This window comes from Trifolium pratense, linkage group LG6 (genome assembly GCF_020283565.1).
Source record: "Trifolium pratense cultivar HEN17-A07 linkage group LG6, ARS_RC_1.1, whole genome shotgun sequence".
Taxonomy (NCBI): Eukaryota; Viridiplantae; Streptophyta; class Magnoliopsida; order Fabales; family Fabaceae; genus Trifolium; species Trifolium pratense.
The window spans coordinates 11,943,589-11,959,894 of record NC_060064.1 but is presented as its reverse complement, the minus strand read 5'-3'; the positions used below and the strand labels follow the sequence as shown (position 1 = coordinate 11,959,894).

General features: G+C 39.5%; 2 protein-coding genes across 2 annotated transcripts; both read left to right on the top strand.

Annotated features, from left to right (window-relative positions):
* Positions 1-660, top strand: LOC123890118 (blue copper protein 1a-like). The gene is made up of 2 exons (XM_045939663.1): positions 1-163; positions 278-660. The coding sequence occupies exons 1-2, from the start codon at positions 1-3 to the stop codon at positions 589-591; spliced, it is 477 nt and encodes a 158-aa protein (XP_045795619.1). The 3' UTR covers positions 592-660.
* A 14,285-nt stretch (positions 661-14,945) lies between these two features.
* LOC123890117 (blue copper protein 1a-like) lies at positions 14,946-15,570 on the top strand. The gene is made up of 2 exons (XM_045939662.1): positions 14,946-15,111; positions 15,251-15,570. Exons 1-2 carry the CDS (start codon positions 14,946-14,948, stop codon positions 15,568-15,570), a joined length of 486 nt encoding a protein of 161 aa, XP_045795618.1.
* The last annotated feature ends 736 nt before the right edge of the window (positions 15,571-16,306 follow it).

Here is a 16,306-nt window from a genome sequence, read left to right as displayed (position 1 = left end):
ATGGCTCCTTCTCACGTAGCATTCATTGCAATTTCCATGGTTTTGTTTTCTTCAGTTGCTATGGCAGCTGATCACATTGTGGGTGATGAGAAGGGTTGGACTATTAATTTTAACTACACTCAATGGGCTCAGGACAAGGTTTTCCGTGTTGGCGACAACCTTGGTACGGAAATTTTAATTTTTTTAATTTTTTTTTTTTTACGTGAAGAGGGTAGAGTTCGAATTAACTTAATCTAATATATGAACTAACTAATTATGTTTAATCTTATTCTTTTAGTTTTCAACTATGATCCTTCAAAGCACAATGTTTTCAAAGTGAACGGAACACTCTTTCAGAGCTGCACTTTTCCACCAGCAAACGAGGCACTTTCCACCGGAAAAGATATCATTCAACTAAAAACTGGAGGGAGAAAATGGTACGTTTGTGGCGTAGCTGATCACTGTTCTGCTCGTCAAATGAAACTTGTCATCACTGTTTCTGGAGAAGGCGCACCTGCTCCTTCCCCAACTTCTAATGCTCATTCTACTGTATCATCTGTATTTGGAGTCGTCGTGGCAGCTACGGTGGCCATTGCAACCATCTTTGTTTGAGAGATAGTGTGATTGCTTAATCTTTGTTATGTTATTCGAATAAGAGTTTGCATTGGCAACTTAGCAAGATAATGGTATCTTTGTTTGATTTTTTTTTTTTTTTTAATGAATTATAAATTATGATTTATTTATAATGTTATTGTACTTTGATCCCAATATTGACGTAACACATGAAAATAATAGAGGAGGATTATAAAATGATGCATGTTAGTGTCATTCAATTAATAATGATTTTTTTTCCCTTTGCCCATTTTCTTACCAAAACAAAAATACTATTAATAGGCATACAACTAAATAGGCCAATGAACTTTGCATAAAAAAATAGCCAATGAATTAACATATTTTTTAACCTTAACTTTAACAAGATGTTCTGGTTCAACAGTGACTCGTGTTATGTGATAATTTTATTTTTTACTATTGTAATTTTGATTAAAACTCACACCAATACTATACTGTATAGAGCAAAATTAATTAGTAGCAAAAACTAAAGTGAAACAATATCAATCACGAACAATAAAACAAAATAAAGAGAAGAAGAATAATACAATGATATTTGTTTATCCAGTTCGGCGACCTATATATACAGAAGGACACTGGTGCAACTCTTCTATGCACTATCAAATATTTTCTTCCAAAGAGATATAAGGGTTGTAGAAATTAGCCTTCAACAATAAACATTAATTTCTACCCTTATCCAAGTCACTTTCCTCGAATAAGAGACTCAATATGATGTCACTTTGCCAAGATGTTATTATTAGAATGATTTCAAACCCCACTAATGCTCTCAATTCTAAGCCTTTTACTATCATCTAAGAATTCCCTCTTTTGATAAATTCTAGTTTACCTCTTAAATTAGTCTTTAAAAAATCCTACTTAAAAAATAGAAGGAAAAAAAAAATTATACTCCAGATTGGTCCGTAGCACTTGGTAGCAAACTGTCCATGCCTAGGCGCAAAATGGCAATCTTGAGCCTAGCTCTATATAGGCTCCTGTGCGCTAAGACCATCTCAATGGTGGTACCTATTTTTTTTAAGTATCGGTACTTAATAGGTATTCTCATAGAGCAAAACAGAAAACAATATCTAATAGGTACTATTTCTTAAATAAGCACCGGTACTTATATATTTTTGTGGGATCCAATTATAATGATAGTGTTATTAGTGAGATTTAGAGTTATTAGTGAGATCCATTTAAAACTTTTTAAGAGTAGTTAGATTGAAGAGATTGAATACTTATTAAGCACTATTATTAAAAAATTATAAACGAGTGCTGTGTACATGAGACACAATTAAGTGCCCAAAATTTGGTATCTTCATTGTGGATGTTCTAACCTGTCACACTAATTGGGTGCAAAACTCCACGATTCAACGTAAATAAGCAGAATGATTCACAAAACATAATTTTCTGATTTTTTATTTTAAGACAAACACAACATTTACAAACTTCAATATTTTGGTAGTATAGTTAGAGCATCTAGTAGTCTTTATGGAACCTATTTCGAGGTTTGTACATATTAATAATAAGCTGTCTTTATAACACTACATCATACTTATGCAACTTGTTGTGAATTCGGATCGAAAATCACACAAATAATATTTTAGTGTGTGAGACAAATGAATTGAAGCAACCAAAACAAAATAGATGAGCAATAATCAATAAATCAACAAAAGCTAAAACTACTGATGACAAATCGTCACACTCTCTAATCCATGCCTATTTTAGCAACATTAGATGCATTTTAGTAGGTTTTTAGCAATAAATATAAGAGAAATCTAACCATTAGCTTGATTACTTGTTTTGCAAGAAAACAGGAAAAACTGCAGGATTTGAATGATTTTTACTACGCTGGGGGCGTAGCCCATCACGCGCCGCGTGATGGAGCTCACAGAGAGCCAAGATTGTGACTCTGATCACGCGCCGCGTGATGCCTTACCACGCGCGGCGTGAAGCCTTGATGAAGATGAAGATTGCTCTCTGACTTGATCACGCGCCGCGTGATTCTGTTACTACGCGCGGCGTAGTTGATGGATTTGCAACCACGCGCGGCGTGGTAGATCTGGCGCGCGGCGTGGTTGCCTTCTGTATATATATTTTCTGCATAATTCTGTTTTCTGGTTGGAAAATTCTGCAAAATTGATCTACATTCTGGTTTTGGAACTTCCAGATCGCGATTCAAGACTCCAGAGGATAGCTCCAAGCACGTCGAGAGCATGGATCCACAAGCCATGGCGATGAAGCGAGGAAGCGAACGAAGCACGATGAGGAGCTAAACTCCTTTGAAGGTAGAATCTAGGATAGTTTAGGATGTAGTTCAACTGAATGTAATCTGCAAATGTTGTAAGAACTTACTCTTTCTATAGTGTTCATCCAATACAATTCTGTTGTTAATGCTTTATAATCCTTCATTAGTGTTATAATGATTTCGAGTTAAGTCACGTGCGAGAGTATTGATTTAATTTCTGAACTGAATTGTATTGAGCATTCGAGTGTCTCCGGTCGAGAGATTGAGGCATAGAGTGTAGCGAACGATTGACGCGCGTTAATATCATTCGTTGTAGGTAGCTTCCGCCCGAGAGATCGGGGGAGTATCGACAACGAATAGAGTGGATTTTGACAAGAGATTGCGATTCACTAATTTGTCGATCTAGTTGTGAACACTTGAGTAAATTCCTACGACATAGTAGATTGCATGTGGTTTAGCTATAGACTAGATGATTCCGATGATTCTACCTCGCTTTTCCTTTATATCAAAGCACGTTTTCCAGCAATTCATTACTCAATATACCCCCAATTTATGTGTATTTTCTGTAAAATGTCTATGAACACAATTCGATTAGTTTGATCACACAATCCCTGTGGATCGATATTTTTATTACTACGTGGTTTTCGTGCACTTGCGAAATATTCCATCAAGTTTTTGGCGCCGTTGCCGGGGATTGTGATTGATTCAACTAGGCAATAGTGTTCATATTTTCTGTGTTTTCTTTATCATTTTCTGTTTTATATTTTTCTCCCGGAGCGTTCTACTTGTGTGTTTCATTGTGCATGCGGAGAACAGGTCCTCAAGAGCTGCAATTTGATCCAGAGATTGAAAAGACAGCTCGCGCAATTCGAAAGGCAACAAGGGAAGCCCAAGCTTCAAGGGGAACAGCTTTGCTAAGGGATACACCGGACTGTCAAGAAAGGACTGCAGCAACAATGGAGGAAGAACAGGTTCCACCGGTTCCTCAACCGCCAAGGCGTACCCTTGGGGATTATGGGAGGAGAGACAATGACGCGTTGGCAAATCAAGGCTTTCAGCCGGCGAATCCTGTCTCATTCGACATCAAGAACACGGTCCTTTCCGCCTTAAAAGAGAATCCGTATTCAGGTTCGGAAGCTCAATGCCCGAATTTACACTTGTCTCACTTCTATGAAGCATGCGACTATACCGATCCACCGGGGGTGAGCGAATCGGACAAAAGACTTAGGTTATTCAAGCATTCTCTCACCGGCCGTGCTAAAGATTGGTTGGACACGATACCCGCCGGAACTATTGAGACTTGGAGACAGCTGGAGCGGAAGTTCTTAGATCGTTACTTTCCTATTCATAAGTTCCTAGAAAGAAGGGCTGAAATTAGCAACTTCGAACAAGCGGATGGTGAAACGTTGTATGATGCTTGGGAGAGGTTCAAAGTTTGTCTTAAAAGGTGTCCGAATCACGGTTTCGATGGCCACAATCAGATGCAAATGTTTACCCAAGGTTTGAGGGCTCAAACGCGAATGATACTTGATGCATCAGCCGGTGGTTCGTTGAAGAACCGTGATGAAACTGAAGCAAGAGAATTGGTGGAAAGCATGGCTCAAAACGAGTATAGAGCTACTAATGATAGAGGAGCCAAAAAGAAAGGCGGAGTGTTGGAATTGGATACTCAAACAGCACTATTGGCACAGCAAAAGCTCATGACTAGCCAAATGGAAGCAATGATGAAGTTGCTATCCAATCCGCAAGTCCAAACTTCTCCAATAGGTAAAATTGACAATGTGCGCTGTGATTTTTGTTTGCAGGACCACCCAAATGGCGGATGCTTCCCGGAGGGTTCAGAGGAGGCTCGCTACTTAGCCAATTTTCGGAAGCCGTACAACAACAATAACAACGGGTCCGGATGGGGGAACGGTATGCAAAGTCAAGGTGCACCGCAACAGCAGCAAAGGCCTCCATCAAGGATGGAAGAGACTCTAAATCAATTCATGCTCATGACCCAAAGCAACTTTGAAGCGATGAAATCAAGTCAAGCAACCTCTAACAAGAATCATGAAGCTTCTATCAAGAATCTTGAGGTGCAAATGGGTCAGCTGTCAAGACAGTTTTCTATGTTGCAAAACCAAGGAGGTTTCGGTGGAAACACTCATGATAATCCTAAAAATGAAACTTGCAATGGAATCACTTTGAGGAGTAGAGAGATACCGGAAAGGCCAGCTGTAGAGAAGTCCTTGAAAAAGAAGGTCAATGAGGGAGAAGTTGAAAATAAGCAAGAAGTTGAAGTTGAAAATGAGAGACGTGAGGGAGAAGTAGAAAATGAAAATCTGTCTAAGGAAGTGGAGATTAGTGAGGATGAGAAAGAAGAAGTTGAAAAACAGAGGGAGATAAAAGAAAAAGAGAGTAAGAAGGTTGAGAAAGGTAAAGGAGTTGACGAATCGCCATATGCTAGGATGCCTTTTCCTAGGAGAAAGAAAGTTAAGAATCTTGAGCGGGAGAAGGAGTTCAAGAAGTTCATGAAGGTGTTGAACAAGCTTGAGATGGCCATACCATTGGTTGAGGCTTTGGAGCAAATGCCGAGTTATGCAAAGTTTTTGAAGGAGCTGCTCACAAAGAAAAGAAAACCATTAGATGATGAAACGGTAAGTATGACTGAAGAGTGCAGCGCCCTCATTCAACGGAAGCTACCTCAGAAAAAGAAAGATCCGGGGAGCTTTACAATTCCTTGTTCTATTGGAAATCTCACTATTGAAAAGGCTTTGTGTGATTTGGGTGCTAGCATTAATCTGATGCCGTTATCAATGATGAAGAAGATACCGGGAGCGGTGGCAAGGCCGACAACGATGAGTCTCTCTTTGGCGGATAGATCGATTGTGCATCCGGAAGGTATTCTCCATGATGTGTTGGTTAAGGTAGCTGGGTTTGTGTTTCCCGCAGATTTTGTGGTCTTAGACATAGAAGAAACTAGGGAGTGGGAACCTTTGCTACTTGGTAGACCCTTCCTAGCAACTAGCCGTGCCCTAATCGATGTGGAGATGGGGGAACTCATGCTAAGGACTGATGATCAGCAGGTTACATTTAATGTCTTTGATAAGATGGAGTGCGATGATGGAGACCCACAATGTTTTAAAATCCAGGTTTATGATCATATTGTTAAACATGCTCTTAAGTTACCTTGGAATGCACACTACTTGCCACATGGTGGCACTTCTTTTCCTTAACCCCTAGGGGTATGGAACGTCAAGCATCGGGACGTTAAACAAGCGCTGGTTGGGAGGCAACCCAACGGTTTCTAATGTTTTAGTTTGTGTTGTTTTGAAGTAGGTAGTCAGGTGTGCAGCAGAAGCAAGGACGGAAGCAAAACAGGGCAGAACAGAATTCTACTACGCCGGGGGCGCAGTACAATCACGCGCGGCGTGATCCTTCATCACAGAGGAAGAAGTTTTCAGAAGGCGTTACGCGCGGCGTAGGGGTATATCACGCGCTGCGTGAATACTGGAGAAATATGGAGTCTCTGACTAGTGATTACGCGCCGCGTGATGGTTATTACGCGCGGCGTGGCCTTGAGGAAATAAGTTCTTGACCGTTACAATTGGTACTACGCGCGGCGTAGCAGGGGTCACGCGCGGCGTGGCTACACAGGAAAGCGTGTCAAATTTGAATTTCTTCATCTTTTCAACTACTCCATCCGTCCCATCATCAATTCACACGGCCTCCCACACGAAAAACTCCATTGTTAACCCACTTTCACCCTTCAAACCTCTCCAATTTCACTTCTAATCACTTTCAATCACCCATTTCCTTCACATTCACATAAAACCTATATCACCCACTCCGAATTTCACTCCAAATCCCTCATTTCATCACATTTCACCACTTTCTCAAGATTAACCCATTTCAATCTATCTACTATCACCATGTTGACACGGCTAACCGGAAAGGGAAAGAAGAAGAGTGATGCTAACCCAACACAAGAGCCACCCAAGAAACCAAGAACAAAGATGAGTGCAAGCAAGGGCCAATCTTCTCGGTCCGCTCAAGCATCTCCTCCTCGCCGGAGCAGTGTTACCCGGCCACAAGTTCATCCCCACTTCATTAGTGAAGTTCATGAGAAAAGGTACTCACAAATTCGAACCTTTACTATTAATCAAGAGAAGGGTTTTGGTGAGGATTTGCTGAATGGTGTAGCTGAGTTAGGGAATGAGATAAAGTCTAGGGGATGGGAGAAATTTAATAAATTGATGATTAAAGATGAAGCTAATCCAGGTAATCAGATGTGGGTAAGGGAGTTTCTCGCAAACGCTTATTTGCCTGACCAGTCGTCGATTCCGGAGTTCTATTCGACGGTTAGGGGAATAAGAGTGTACTATTCCGCAGCTCACATTAATACATTATTGGGTTGTCGTGTGAGGGGTGCTTGTGAGTTGGTATCCGAGAAGGAACGAATTTCCAATGGTGGCCTTGCGGTAAGAGAAGAGTTAAAGGCGATTGTTTGTAGGCCTGGAGCTAGATGGCTGCCACACTCAGCCTCGTCCCTTCCTACTAGGTTGAGTTTGACGAGTTTTAACCCTATTCACCGTGCTTGGGGAGAATTCTGGCTTAAGAATGTCCGTGTGGTTGGTAATAACTCTGAAATTCAGATTGATAATGTTGCTGCTGTTCGATTATTAGCTGAGGGTCGCTATATCGATCTTGGTCTTTGGTTACAAAGGGATTTACATGAAATGGCAAATAATAATAATCCAACTTTTACTTTGGGGCATTGCAACTTAATTGCTGCTTTGTGTAGAGCAAGTAATATCCCTATGTGTGTGCAAGAAGGTGACTTACATCCCGTCCGGCCGCTATCTTTATCATACTTTGAGAAGAGGTTTGAGAGAGGACCTATTGTGCCCCGAGGTGAGGGGAATGCTGCAAGGGAGGAGGCTTTGAGAGAGGAAGAAGAGATTAATCGGTTTGAAGAGGGTAACCATCCGGATCAACAGGGGGATCCGGCGTATGAGTCTCAAGATATACCAGCTCAAGACCCTCCTCGTTACTCTCATGATATGAATCAGCTTGCTTCGATGTTGCATCAAATGGAAATTTCTCAATATTCCGGGCTGCCGAATCTCTACTTTGATATCGCCTCTTCCATGTACACCGAGGCGATGACTTATCGGTCTACTTTCCCTCCTCCTACTTTTGGGACTTTGTATCCCGTTGATACTAATTGGGAGGCGCATCAGGCGAGGGAGCTGAACTCATTTCAGGCCAGACAAGCATACAATTCTGGTTTGAGAGCTTCTGCGTTGGCGGAGATCGAAAGGCGACACCGGGTTGAGCAGGATGAGGCTGCTGCTATGGAGAGGGAAATGCTGGATGTGGATGGGCTAAATTTGAATTTGAATAGCCCGTTCACAAACTACTTCACTGGCCAGCCGGATGACGCGGTTTGACATTGTTGGTTCTGCTGCTGCTGCTGCTGCTACTATTCTCCTACTCTATCTCTATCTTTACTTTTTGTCTTTTATTTGCTTGGTTTGTAATAATATTCTGATGTTGCTTGGATATTGGCTGGATATTTTAATTGTGTACTCTGAAATTGAATCTTCTTTTGTTTTATTGTGGAATGGTTTTTACCTTTAGAGTTGTTTCAATATGTTGGCATGTTCCTTCTAGTTACTTGAGTATCAATTACTTGATTTTCTCCGTGTGTGATATGTGAAACTTGCAGTGCAATAGCTTGTTGCACTCATGTGATCAAGAGGCAAAGGAAGGGAACGCACACTTTTTGACCGGTTCTTTGATTCGACCCAACCGTGAGGTATTGAGCCAAACACTCTCATTCTTTCTATGTGTGATATCCGCTCATGTATTGTCTCTCGATTTTGCTTGTCGTCTTTTTATTTGATTGGTACTCTTGTAGCACACAAGAGGCATGTTCCTTGGTACCTTTGAGCCTTTCTATCCACCCTTACATATAATTATCCTTTGCTTAACCATTTTGAGCTGAAAAAGAAAATGTTATTTTTTGCAAAACCTTAAGAAATTTTTGATGAAAAAAGGAATGACTTTCTTGGAGGTTAGGCACCTAATTAGTGGTTGATGCGCATTGCTCACTACTAAGTTTGGGGTTGCTCTTTGGAATTAGCAACAAATAAAGTTTGGGGTGAGGGTACTAGAGAACTTACAAAAAGTTTTGATTTGAAAAATTGAGAAAAATTTCAAATTTTGCAAGGCAAAGAAAAAAACAAAAGTGAAAAAAGAGATGAATGAACGTGAAAAATAAAAAAAAAAATTTGAGAAAAGAAGTGATAGCCTTGAGTTCTAAGAATTGCAAAACTTTGTTTGATGTTTTGAAAAAGTTCTCTAGCCCACTATATTGCAAAAAAGGAAAAAGGTGGTTTATGAAATTTTTGACAATAGGGGGATCTAACTCCAAGTTTTTCTACTACTTATCCCAAAATGTCACCATCCACCCTAGCCAAGCCACGTTATAACCCTAAAAGACCTCTAATGTGTGTGCACAAAGTGAACCGAATGAATTCTTAGACTACTTGCAAAATTATTGTTGACTTGCATTGATGTGTTGATTTGAGTGAATTACCAAAACTGAAGAGTGCATGTGAGTAGTGTGATGAAATCATAGAGCTTTGGTCGAAAAGTGTGAACTACTTGAAAATGTCTTGCGGGAACGGTGGTGCAATTGAGCATTGTTTGCAGGTGGATCGTTGATCATCAGGTGAGTCTCACGTATGTATGATTCGAGTGATTTTAAGGAAAATGCCAAGGTCTTGACACGAAAGCTTGAGGTAAAAGTTGTTTCCTTGAGGACAAGGAAAGGTTTAAGTTTGGGGTTGTGATGACAAATCGTCACACTCTCTAATCCATGCCTATTTTAGCAACATTAGATGCATTTTAGTAGGTTTTTAGCAATAAATATAAGAGAAATCTAACCATTAGCTTGATTACTTGTTTTGCAAGAAAACAGGAAAAACTGCAGGATTTGAATGATTTTTACTACGCTGGGGGCGTAGCCCATCACGCGCCGCGTGATGGAGCTCACAGAGAGCCAAGATTGTGACTCTGATCACGCGCCGCGTGATGCCTTACCACGCGCGGCGTGAAGCCTTGATGAAGATGAAGATTGCTCTCTGACTTGATCACGCGCCGCGTGATTCTGTTACTACGCGCGGCGTAGTTGATGGATTTGCAACCACGCGCGGCGTGGTAGATCTGGCGCGCGGCGTGGTTGCCTTCTGTATATATATTTTCTGCATAATTCTGTTTTCTGGTTGGAAAATTCTGCAAAATTGATCTACATTCTGGTTTTGGAACTTCCAGATCGCGATTCAAGACTCCAGAGGATAGCTCCAAGCACGTCGAGAGCATGGATCCACAAGCCATGGCGATGAAGCGAGGAAGCGAACGAAGCACGATGAGGAGCTAAACTCCTTTGAAGGTAGAATCTAGGATAGTTTAGGATGTAGTTCAACTGAATGTAATCTGCAAATGTTGTAAGAACTTACTCTTTCTATAGTGTTCATCCAATACAATTCTGTTGTTAATGCTTTATAATCCTTCATTAGTGTTATAATGATTTCGAGTTAAGTCACGTGCGAGAGTATTGATTTAATTTCTGAACTGAATTGTATTGAGCATTCGAGTGTCTCCGGTCGAGAGATTGAGGCATAGAGTGTAGCGAACGATTGACGCGCGTTAATATCATTCGTTGTAGGTAGCTTCCGCCCGAGAGATCGGGGGAGTATCGACAACGAATAGAGTGGATTTTGACAAGAGATTGCGATTCACTAATTTGTCGATCTAGTTGTGAACACTTGAGTAAATTCCTACGACATAGTAGATTGCATGTGGTTTAGCTATAGACTAGATGATTCCGATGATTCTACCTCGCTTTTCCTTTATATCAAAGCACGTTTTCCAGCAATTCATTACTCAATATACCCCCAATTTATGTGTATTTTCTGTAAAATGTCTATGAACACAATTCGATTAGTTTGATCACACAATCCCTGTGGATCGATATTTTTATTACTACGTGGTTTTCGTGCACTTGCGAAATATTCCATCAACTACCAAAAGCAATAAAAGACACGATGAAATTGTTCACCCAGTTCGGTTAAAACCAACCTACTATGGGGGAGAGAGACCCTCCAATCCACTATCAAACTTCCTTCTTGATTACAAAGATTCATTACAAAAGAGTTGCAAGAATTAGACTTCAACCCTAATTCTACTATTTTCCCAAATCTCTTCCCGTGACCAAGAGATTTAATGATAAGTGATTACAAGGTGTTCTGGAACGAGCCTCCAATGCGCGGACATATCATGAATGCTCGGGATACCAACGGCTACTTCTCTAGGGCTTCTGTAACGTCAAACCCACCGGAATGATGAGCATTAACTGCTCATCAAGGCTCATTAGCCGTTTTCCGGCAGCCACTTGATGGCCATTAATGCCATCAAGGGCTTTAGCCATGCGCTGGGGGCTATATATATGTGAACTCATTTCACTTCCAAGGTACGTATTGTTAGCATAGAAAACCTTCACTCCACACTTAAACTGACTTGAGCGTCGGAGTGCCTGCAGGTACACAACCCCCCTCCGCTTCAACAGGGGCTTTGCCAACACCAACGCCGGCGCGGTCGCACTTTCTGATCAGACACGATCACAAGGTGTTAGAAACACTTCCCCAACCCTAGAATATACCTAAAAGGAACCCCTTTTGATCCTAGATTGATGTTGGATGAAGAACCCTAAAACCTCACATTTTTTCTCTCCCTCTCTTTGCAATATCAGAAAACGTGACACATATATATAGTACTGCACAATTTTCGCCCTGGGACACAGGAATTTTCGCCCGGGGCGGAACATCTTCCGCCTGAGGCGCCAAAACAGAAAATTTTGTGTCTTCCTCGTTTTCAAGGCAATTTCCAACAAATCTCCACCTTCCCTTTAAAACGATGGTGATGCCAACTTCCCATCAACCATCGTGTTGTTCCACAAGATTACACCACACCCTCTTCGGGCCCCGGAGTCTACCTCTCCGTACTCTCGAAAAATGCTTGCCTCCAATTGCCCTTGGATTTTTTTAGGACAACCCACAAGTTACACCATACCCGCTTCAAACCCCGGATTGTAACTTTCCGTACTCTTGAAGATTTGCTTGCCTCCAACCAACCTTGGAATTTTAGGTGGTTCCACAAGCCGCATTATCAAACTCTCCTTGCATCCAACTACCTCCAATAGTCCTACAAGTTACCAAGTTTTATCACCATTGCTTCCACACAAGATCTCCATAGCCATACCACTTTGGTGTACCTCCACCTCAAACCGAGTTTTCTCCACCAAAGCCTCAAACCAGTATATCCACTATGTCTTCCACCTTGTAACGTAAAACTTTTCAACTACTCCGAAATACACATTAAGTCATTGTTAGTCTCCAACACTTCCCGATTTAGTTCCACCACCTAGTAAACTTCATTTCACTAGTACAACTAAAACCAACCAATGTCACTAACAACCAATCGAAGTTTCACAACTTATCCAGATCATTAGAATCACAACTAGTAATAAATGCATAACCAATAGTAGAAACAACTATCTTTGCATTTAAGTTCAAGAATATACCTCACATCATGTAACAAAGAAACAACCACAATTGTCAAACCTTGTAAGACAAATTGAAAACCATACCTTGAACCTTAAGCTTTCCCGTCTCCAAGATGAACAAACTCCACCTCCAACTAGCTTTAGGATTCAAAAGTACTCCTTCTTCAAAACACATGTGATTGGAGCATCCAAAGTCCACGACTTAAACTCCACCGATTCCCAACTTCACCACACTATCACTTTCACATTCTCACAATGAAGTTGTTGTTTCACAAGTAACCCGAGTATTGTTCCACCGCCTCTCCAGGCCGATGTTGAGTATTATTACCACCGCCTCTCCAGGCTGATGTCGAGTATTATTCCACCGCCTCTCCAGGCCGATGTTGAGTATTATTACCACTGCCTCTCCAGGCTAACCTTCATCGCAATCTCCATTAGCTTTTTACCCCCCGAGGCACCGAATAACAACATGCCATGTTTTATCCATCATCCCAGACATTAAAATTGCTCTTGATCCCATCTTCACTTTCCACAATTCTAAATTGTCTCCGAAAAGTCCCTCGATAACCCATTTTGAACCCATGGTACTTAATCCGTTTAACCCTTTGCCCCACGGTGGGCGCCAATTGTTGTTAATTCGGATCGAAAACCACACCAATAATACTTTAGTGTGTGGGACAAATGAATTGAAACAACCAAAACAAAATGGATGAGCAATAATCAATAAATCAACAAAAACTAAAACTACCAAAAGCGATAAAAGACACGATGAAATTGTTTATCCAGTTCGGTTAAAACCAACCTACTCTGGGGAGAGAGACCCTCCAATCCACTATCAAACTCCCTTCTTGATTACAAAGATTCACTACAAAAGAGTTGCAAGAATTAGACTTCAACCATAATTCTACCCTTTTCCCAATTCTCTTCCCATGACTAAGATATTTCAATGATAAGTGATTACAAGGTGTTAGAAACACTTCCCCAACCCTAGAATATACCTAAAATGAACCCCTATTGATCCTAGATTGATGTTGGATGAAGAACCCTAAAACCTCACATTCTCTCTCTCTCTCTCTCTCTCTCTCTCTCTCTCTCTCTCTCTCTCTCTCTCTCTCTCTCTCTCTCTCTCTCTCTCTCTCTCTCTCTCTCTCTCTCTCTCTCTCTCTCTCTCTCTCTCTCTCTCTGCAATATCAGAAAACGTGACACATATATATAGTACTTTGCAATTTTCGCCTGGGACACAAGAATTTTCGCCCGGGGCGGAAAAACAGCAAGTCAGCTCCTTTTTGACAGCAACTTGCGCCTGGGGCGAAAATCCTTCCACCTGAGGCACCACCAACAAGGAAACTTTTGCGTCTTCCTCGTTTTCAAGGCAATTTCCAACACAACTCGTATACATTTTATACTCGAATATTGATAAAATAAGATACCATATATTAATGATGATATAATATCTTATTATGCAACTAAACTTTAAGGATAAGACATACTTTATTTCAGTTACTTCAACTTTATATATGCTACTCAATTGGCCACATCAAGTTCTTTCAATGAGAGAATAAAATAAGATCATAAATTCATCATTCTATATAAAACTAACTCAAGGATATGTTTGATATGCTAAGATAAAAAGGACTTGACACAATTTCAACTATAATGTGTTTGATTTAAAACCGTTTCTGAGATTGGACAAATTCCGGGCCAATGAACCATATAAAAACTAGAATTCTTATCCTCACATAATCACGAGACAACTTTTAATTCTTTGCACAAGTTGTCTTATTTACGAAAATAGCTTTTTATCCATCAAACATCGTGCAAGATAAAATTTATTCGATACTTTAGACTTTGTTCTATGTTATTTTGTCATAATTGTTCTGTCTAAGTATCAGTGGATCTTAAATATCCTCATTAGATATGCTCTTACTAATTGGGAGAGTAGCAATAGTTTTTCTATTTCCCTTTGACACGTTCCACATTAAATTTCAAATATAGAATTAGAAAACTCATACTTCCAAAACAATTATTTTTTGATACTTCCAAAACAAAATAGCAAACATATTTGTTTATTGCTTGCTTAGAATAAATTTATGTTCAGACTTCAAACTCATAATACTTGCAGATTATCCATTTCACAGTTAACTAAAAACAAAAGAAAGAGTTTCTTTACCTTAAAATAAAAAAGTTGTGCAAATTCAACCTAGTAAAAGCCGACCAAATCCGGTAGCCGTTTATAATAATATAATAATACTATTAATCTAGTATCATATATATACTATTATTATAGTCCAAGTTGAATCAACACACACACACACAAATCTATATATAGTCCAAGTTGAATTGCACAATTCATCAAATCAAAACAATTACATTTGCTAGCTAAATATTCCTTTGATTGAGATTTTACTTTTTGGTCTAGGAAATTTTTTACCGACACTCATTTTTTACATTTAATTTCAACACTTATATAGATAGAAATAGATTTCAAAATTTGATCAAATGGCTTCTTCTCGTGTAGCATTGATTCTTGCAATTTCAATGGTTTTGTTTTCCTCAGTTGCATTGGCAACTGATCATATTGTGGGTGGAGATAAGGGATGGACTGTTGATCTCAATTACACTCAATGGGCATCGGAGACGGTTTTTCGTGTTGGCGACAACCTTGGTATGTAAAAGGAAAAATTAATTTTCCATTTGGTTTAATATAATTAACTTTTTTATGGATGCATAAATTATGTGTTTTGTATATATATAAAAACTTAATCTAATATGAACTAATTATATGTTTTATTTCTTTCTTTTAGTTTTCAACTATGACCCTTCAAGACATAATGTTTTCAAGGTGAACGGAACACTCTTTCAAAGCTGCACTTTTCCAGCAGCAAACGAAGCACTTTCTACCGGAAAAGATATCATTCAACTAAAAACAGAAGGAAGAAAGTGGTATGTTTGTGGTATAGCTGATCATTGTTCTACTCGCCAAATGAAATTTGCCATCACTGTTCTACTGGAAGCTGCACCTGCTCCTTCTCCTCCGCCATCTTCGATGGCTCACTCTGTTGTCTCATCTATGTTTGGAGTCGTCATGGCAACCATGGTTGCAATTGGAGTCATCTTTGCATGAGAGACTTAGGAAATTTTATATTGTTTTAACACAAGAGTTTGTGTTCGACTCATGGCAAGATATATTGCCATATTTGTTTAATTTTTTAAAATTAATGAATTATATATGATGATTTATGTTGATGTTAGTTTAATGTGATCCTCAATTTTTTAAGTTTTTATTTATTTATTTATTTTATAATAATGAGGACTGAAACCCAGAAAGAAAAAAAAAAAAAACTAATTAAACGAGAAGTGAAAATCCCTAATACATCAACTAACATTAATGGACTACCCTATCAAACAAGTCTCATAAAAAATCTATCGTAAAAACAAAAAGTCTCATAAAAAACCATATTACATCAACCGTATGTACAATCAATATTGGCTTACGCATCCACACAATTATTAGTTTTACGATAAAGTGATGAATCACCACTTCCCACTCTAATTTCATCAAAAGCCGGATCTTCTCAACTAAGGATCTTCAAGAGTGTTTGTTATGTTTAAATTTGTCCTTGAATTTTGTTCAAATTAGATTGTAACTCTCAAAATAATCTGTTATTAAAAATGTTCGCTTATATTTTCTTTTGATAAGAGGGAGAGGCAGTTATAGGCCAGTTCTTTTACATTTCAATTCAACTCAATCCATGAGTGAAAAAGATAGAGATTATGCAATTGTTAAAAGAAATTAGTAGAATCAGAGAAGATTGAATCGAAGAGGAAGACATGAATGAACATGTCTCAAAGAAAGAAAA

Excerpts from the sequence above, each read along its gene's own strand:
- LOC123890117 (XM_045939662.1), top strand. The coding sequence starts at position 14,946 with ATGGCTTCTTCTCGTGTAGCATTGATTCTTGCAATTTCAATGGTTTTG. Across the intron at positions 15,112-15,250 it reads TCGTGTTGGCGACAACCTTG|TTTTCAACTATGACCCTTCA; the intron begins GTATGTAAAAGG and ends TCTTTCTTTTAG.
- LOC123890118 (XM_045939663.1), top strand. The coding sequence starts at position 1 with ATGGCTCCTTCTCACGTAGCATTCATTGCAATTTCCATGGTTTTGTTT. Across the intron at positions 164-277 it reads CCGTGTTGGCGACAACCTTG|TTTTCAACTATGATCCTTCA; the intron begins GTACGGAAATTT and ends TTATTCTTTTAG.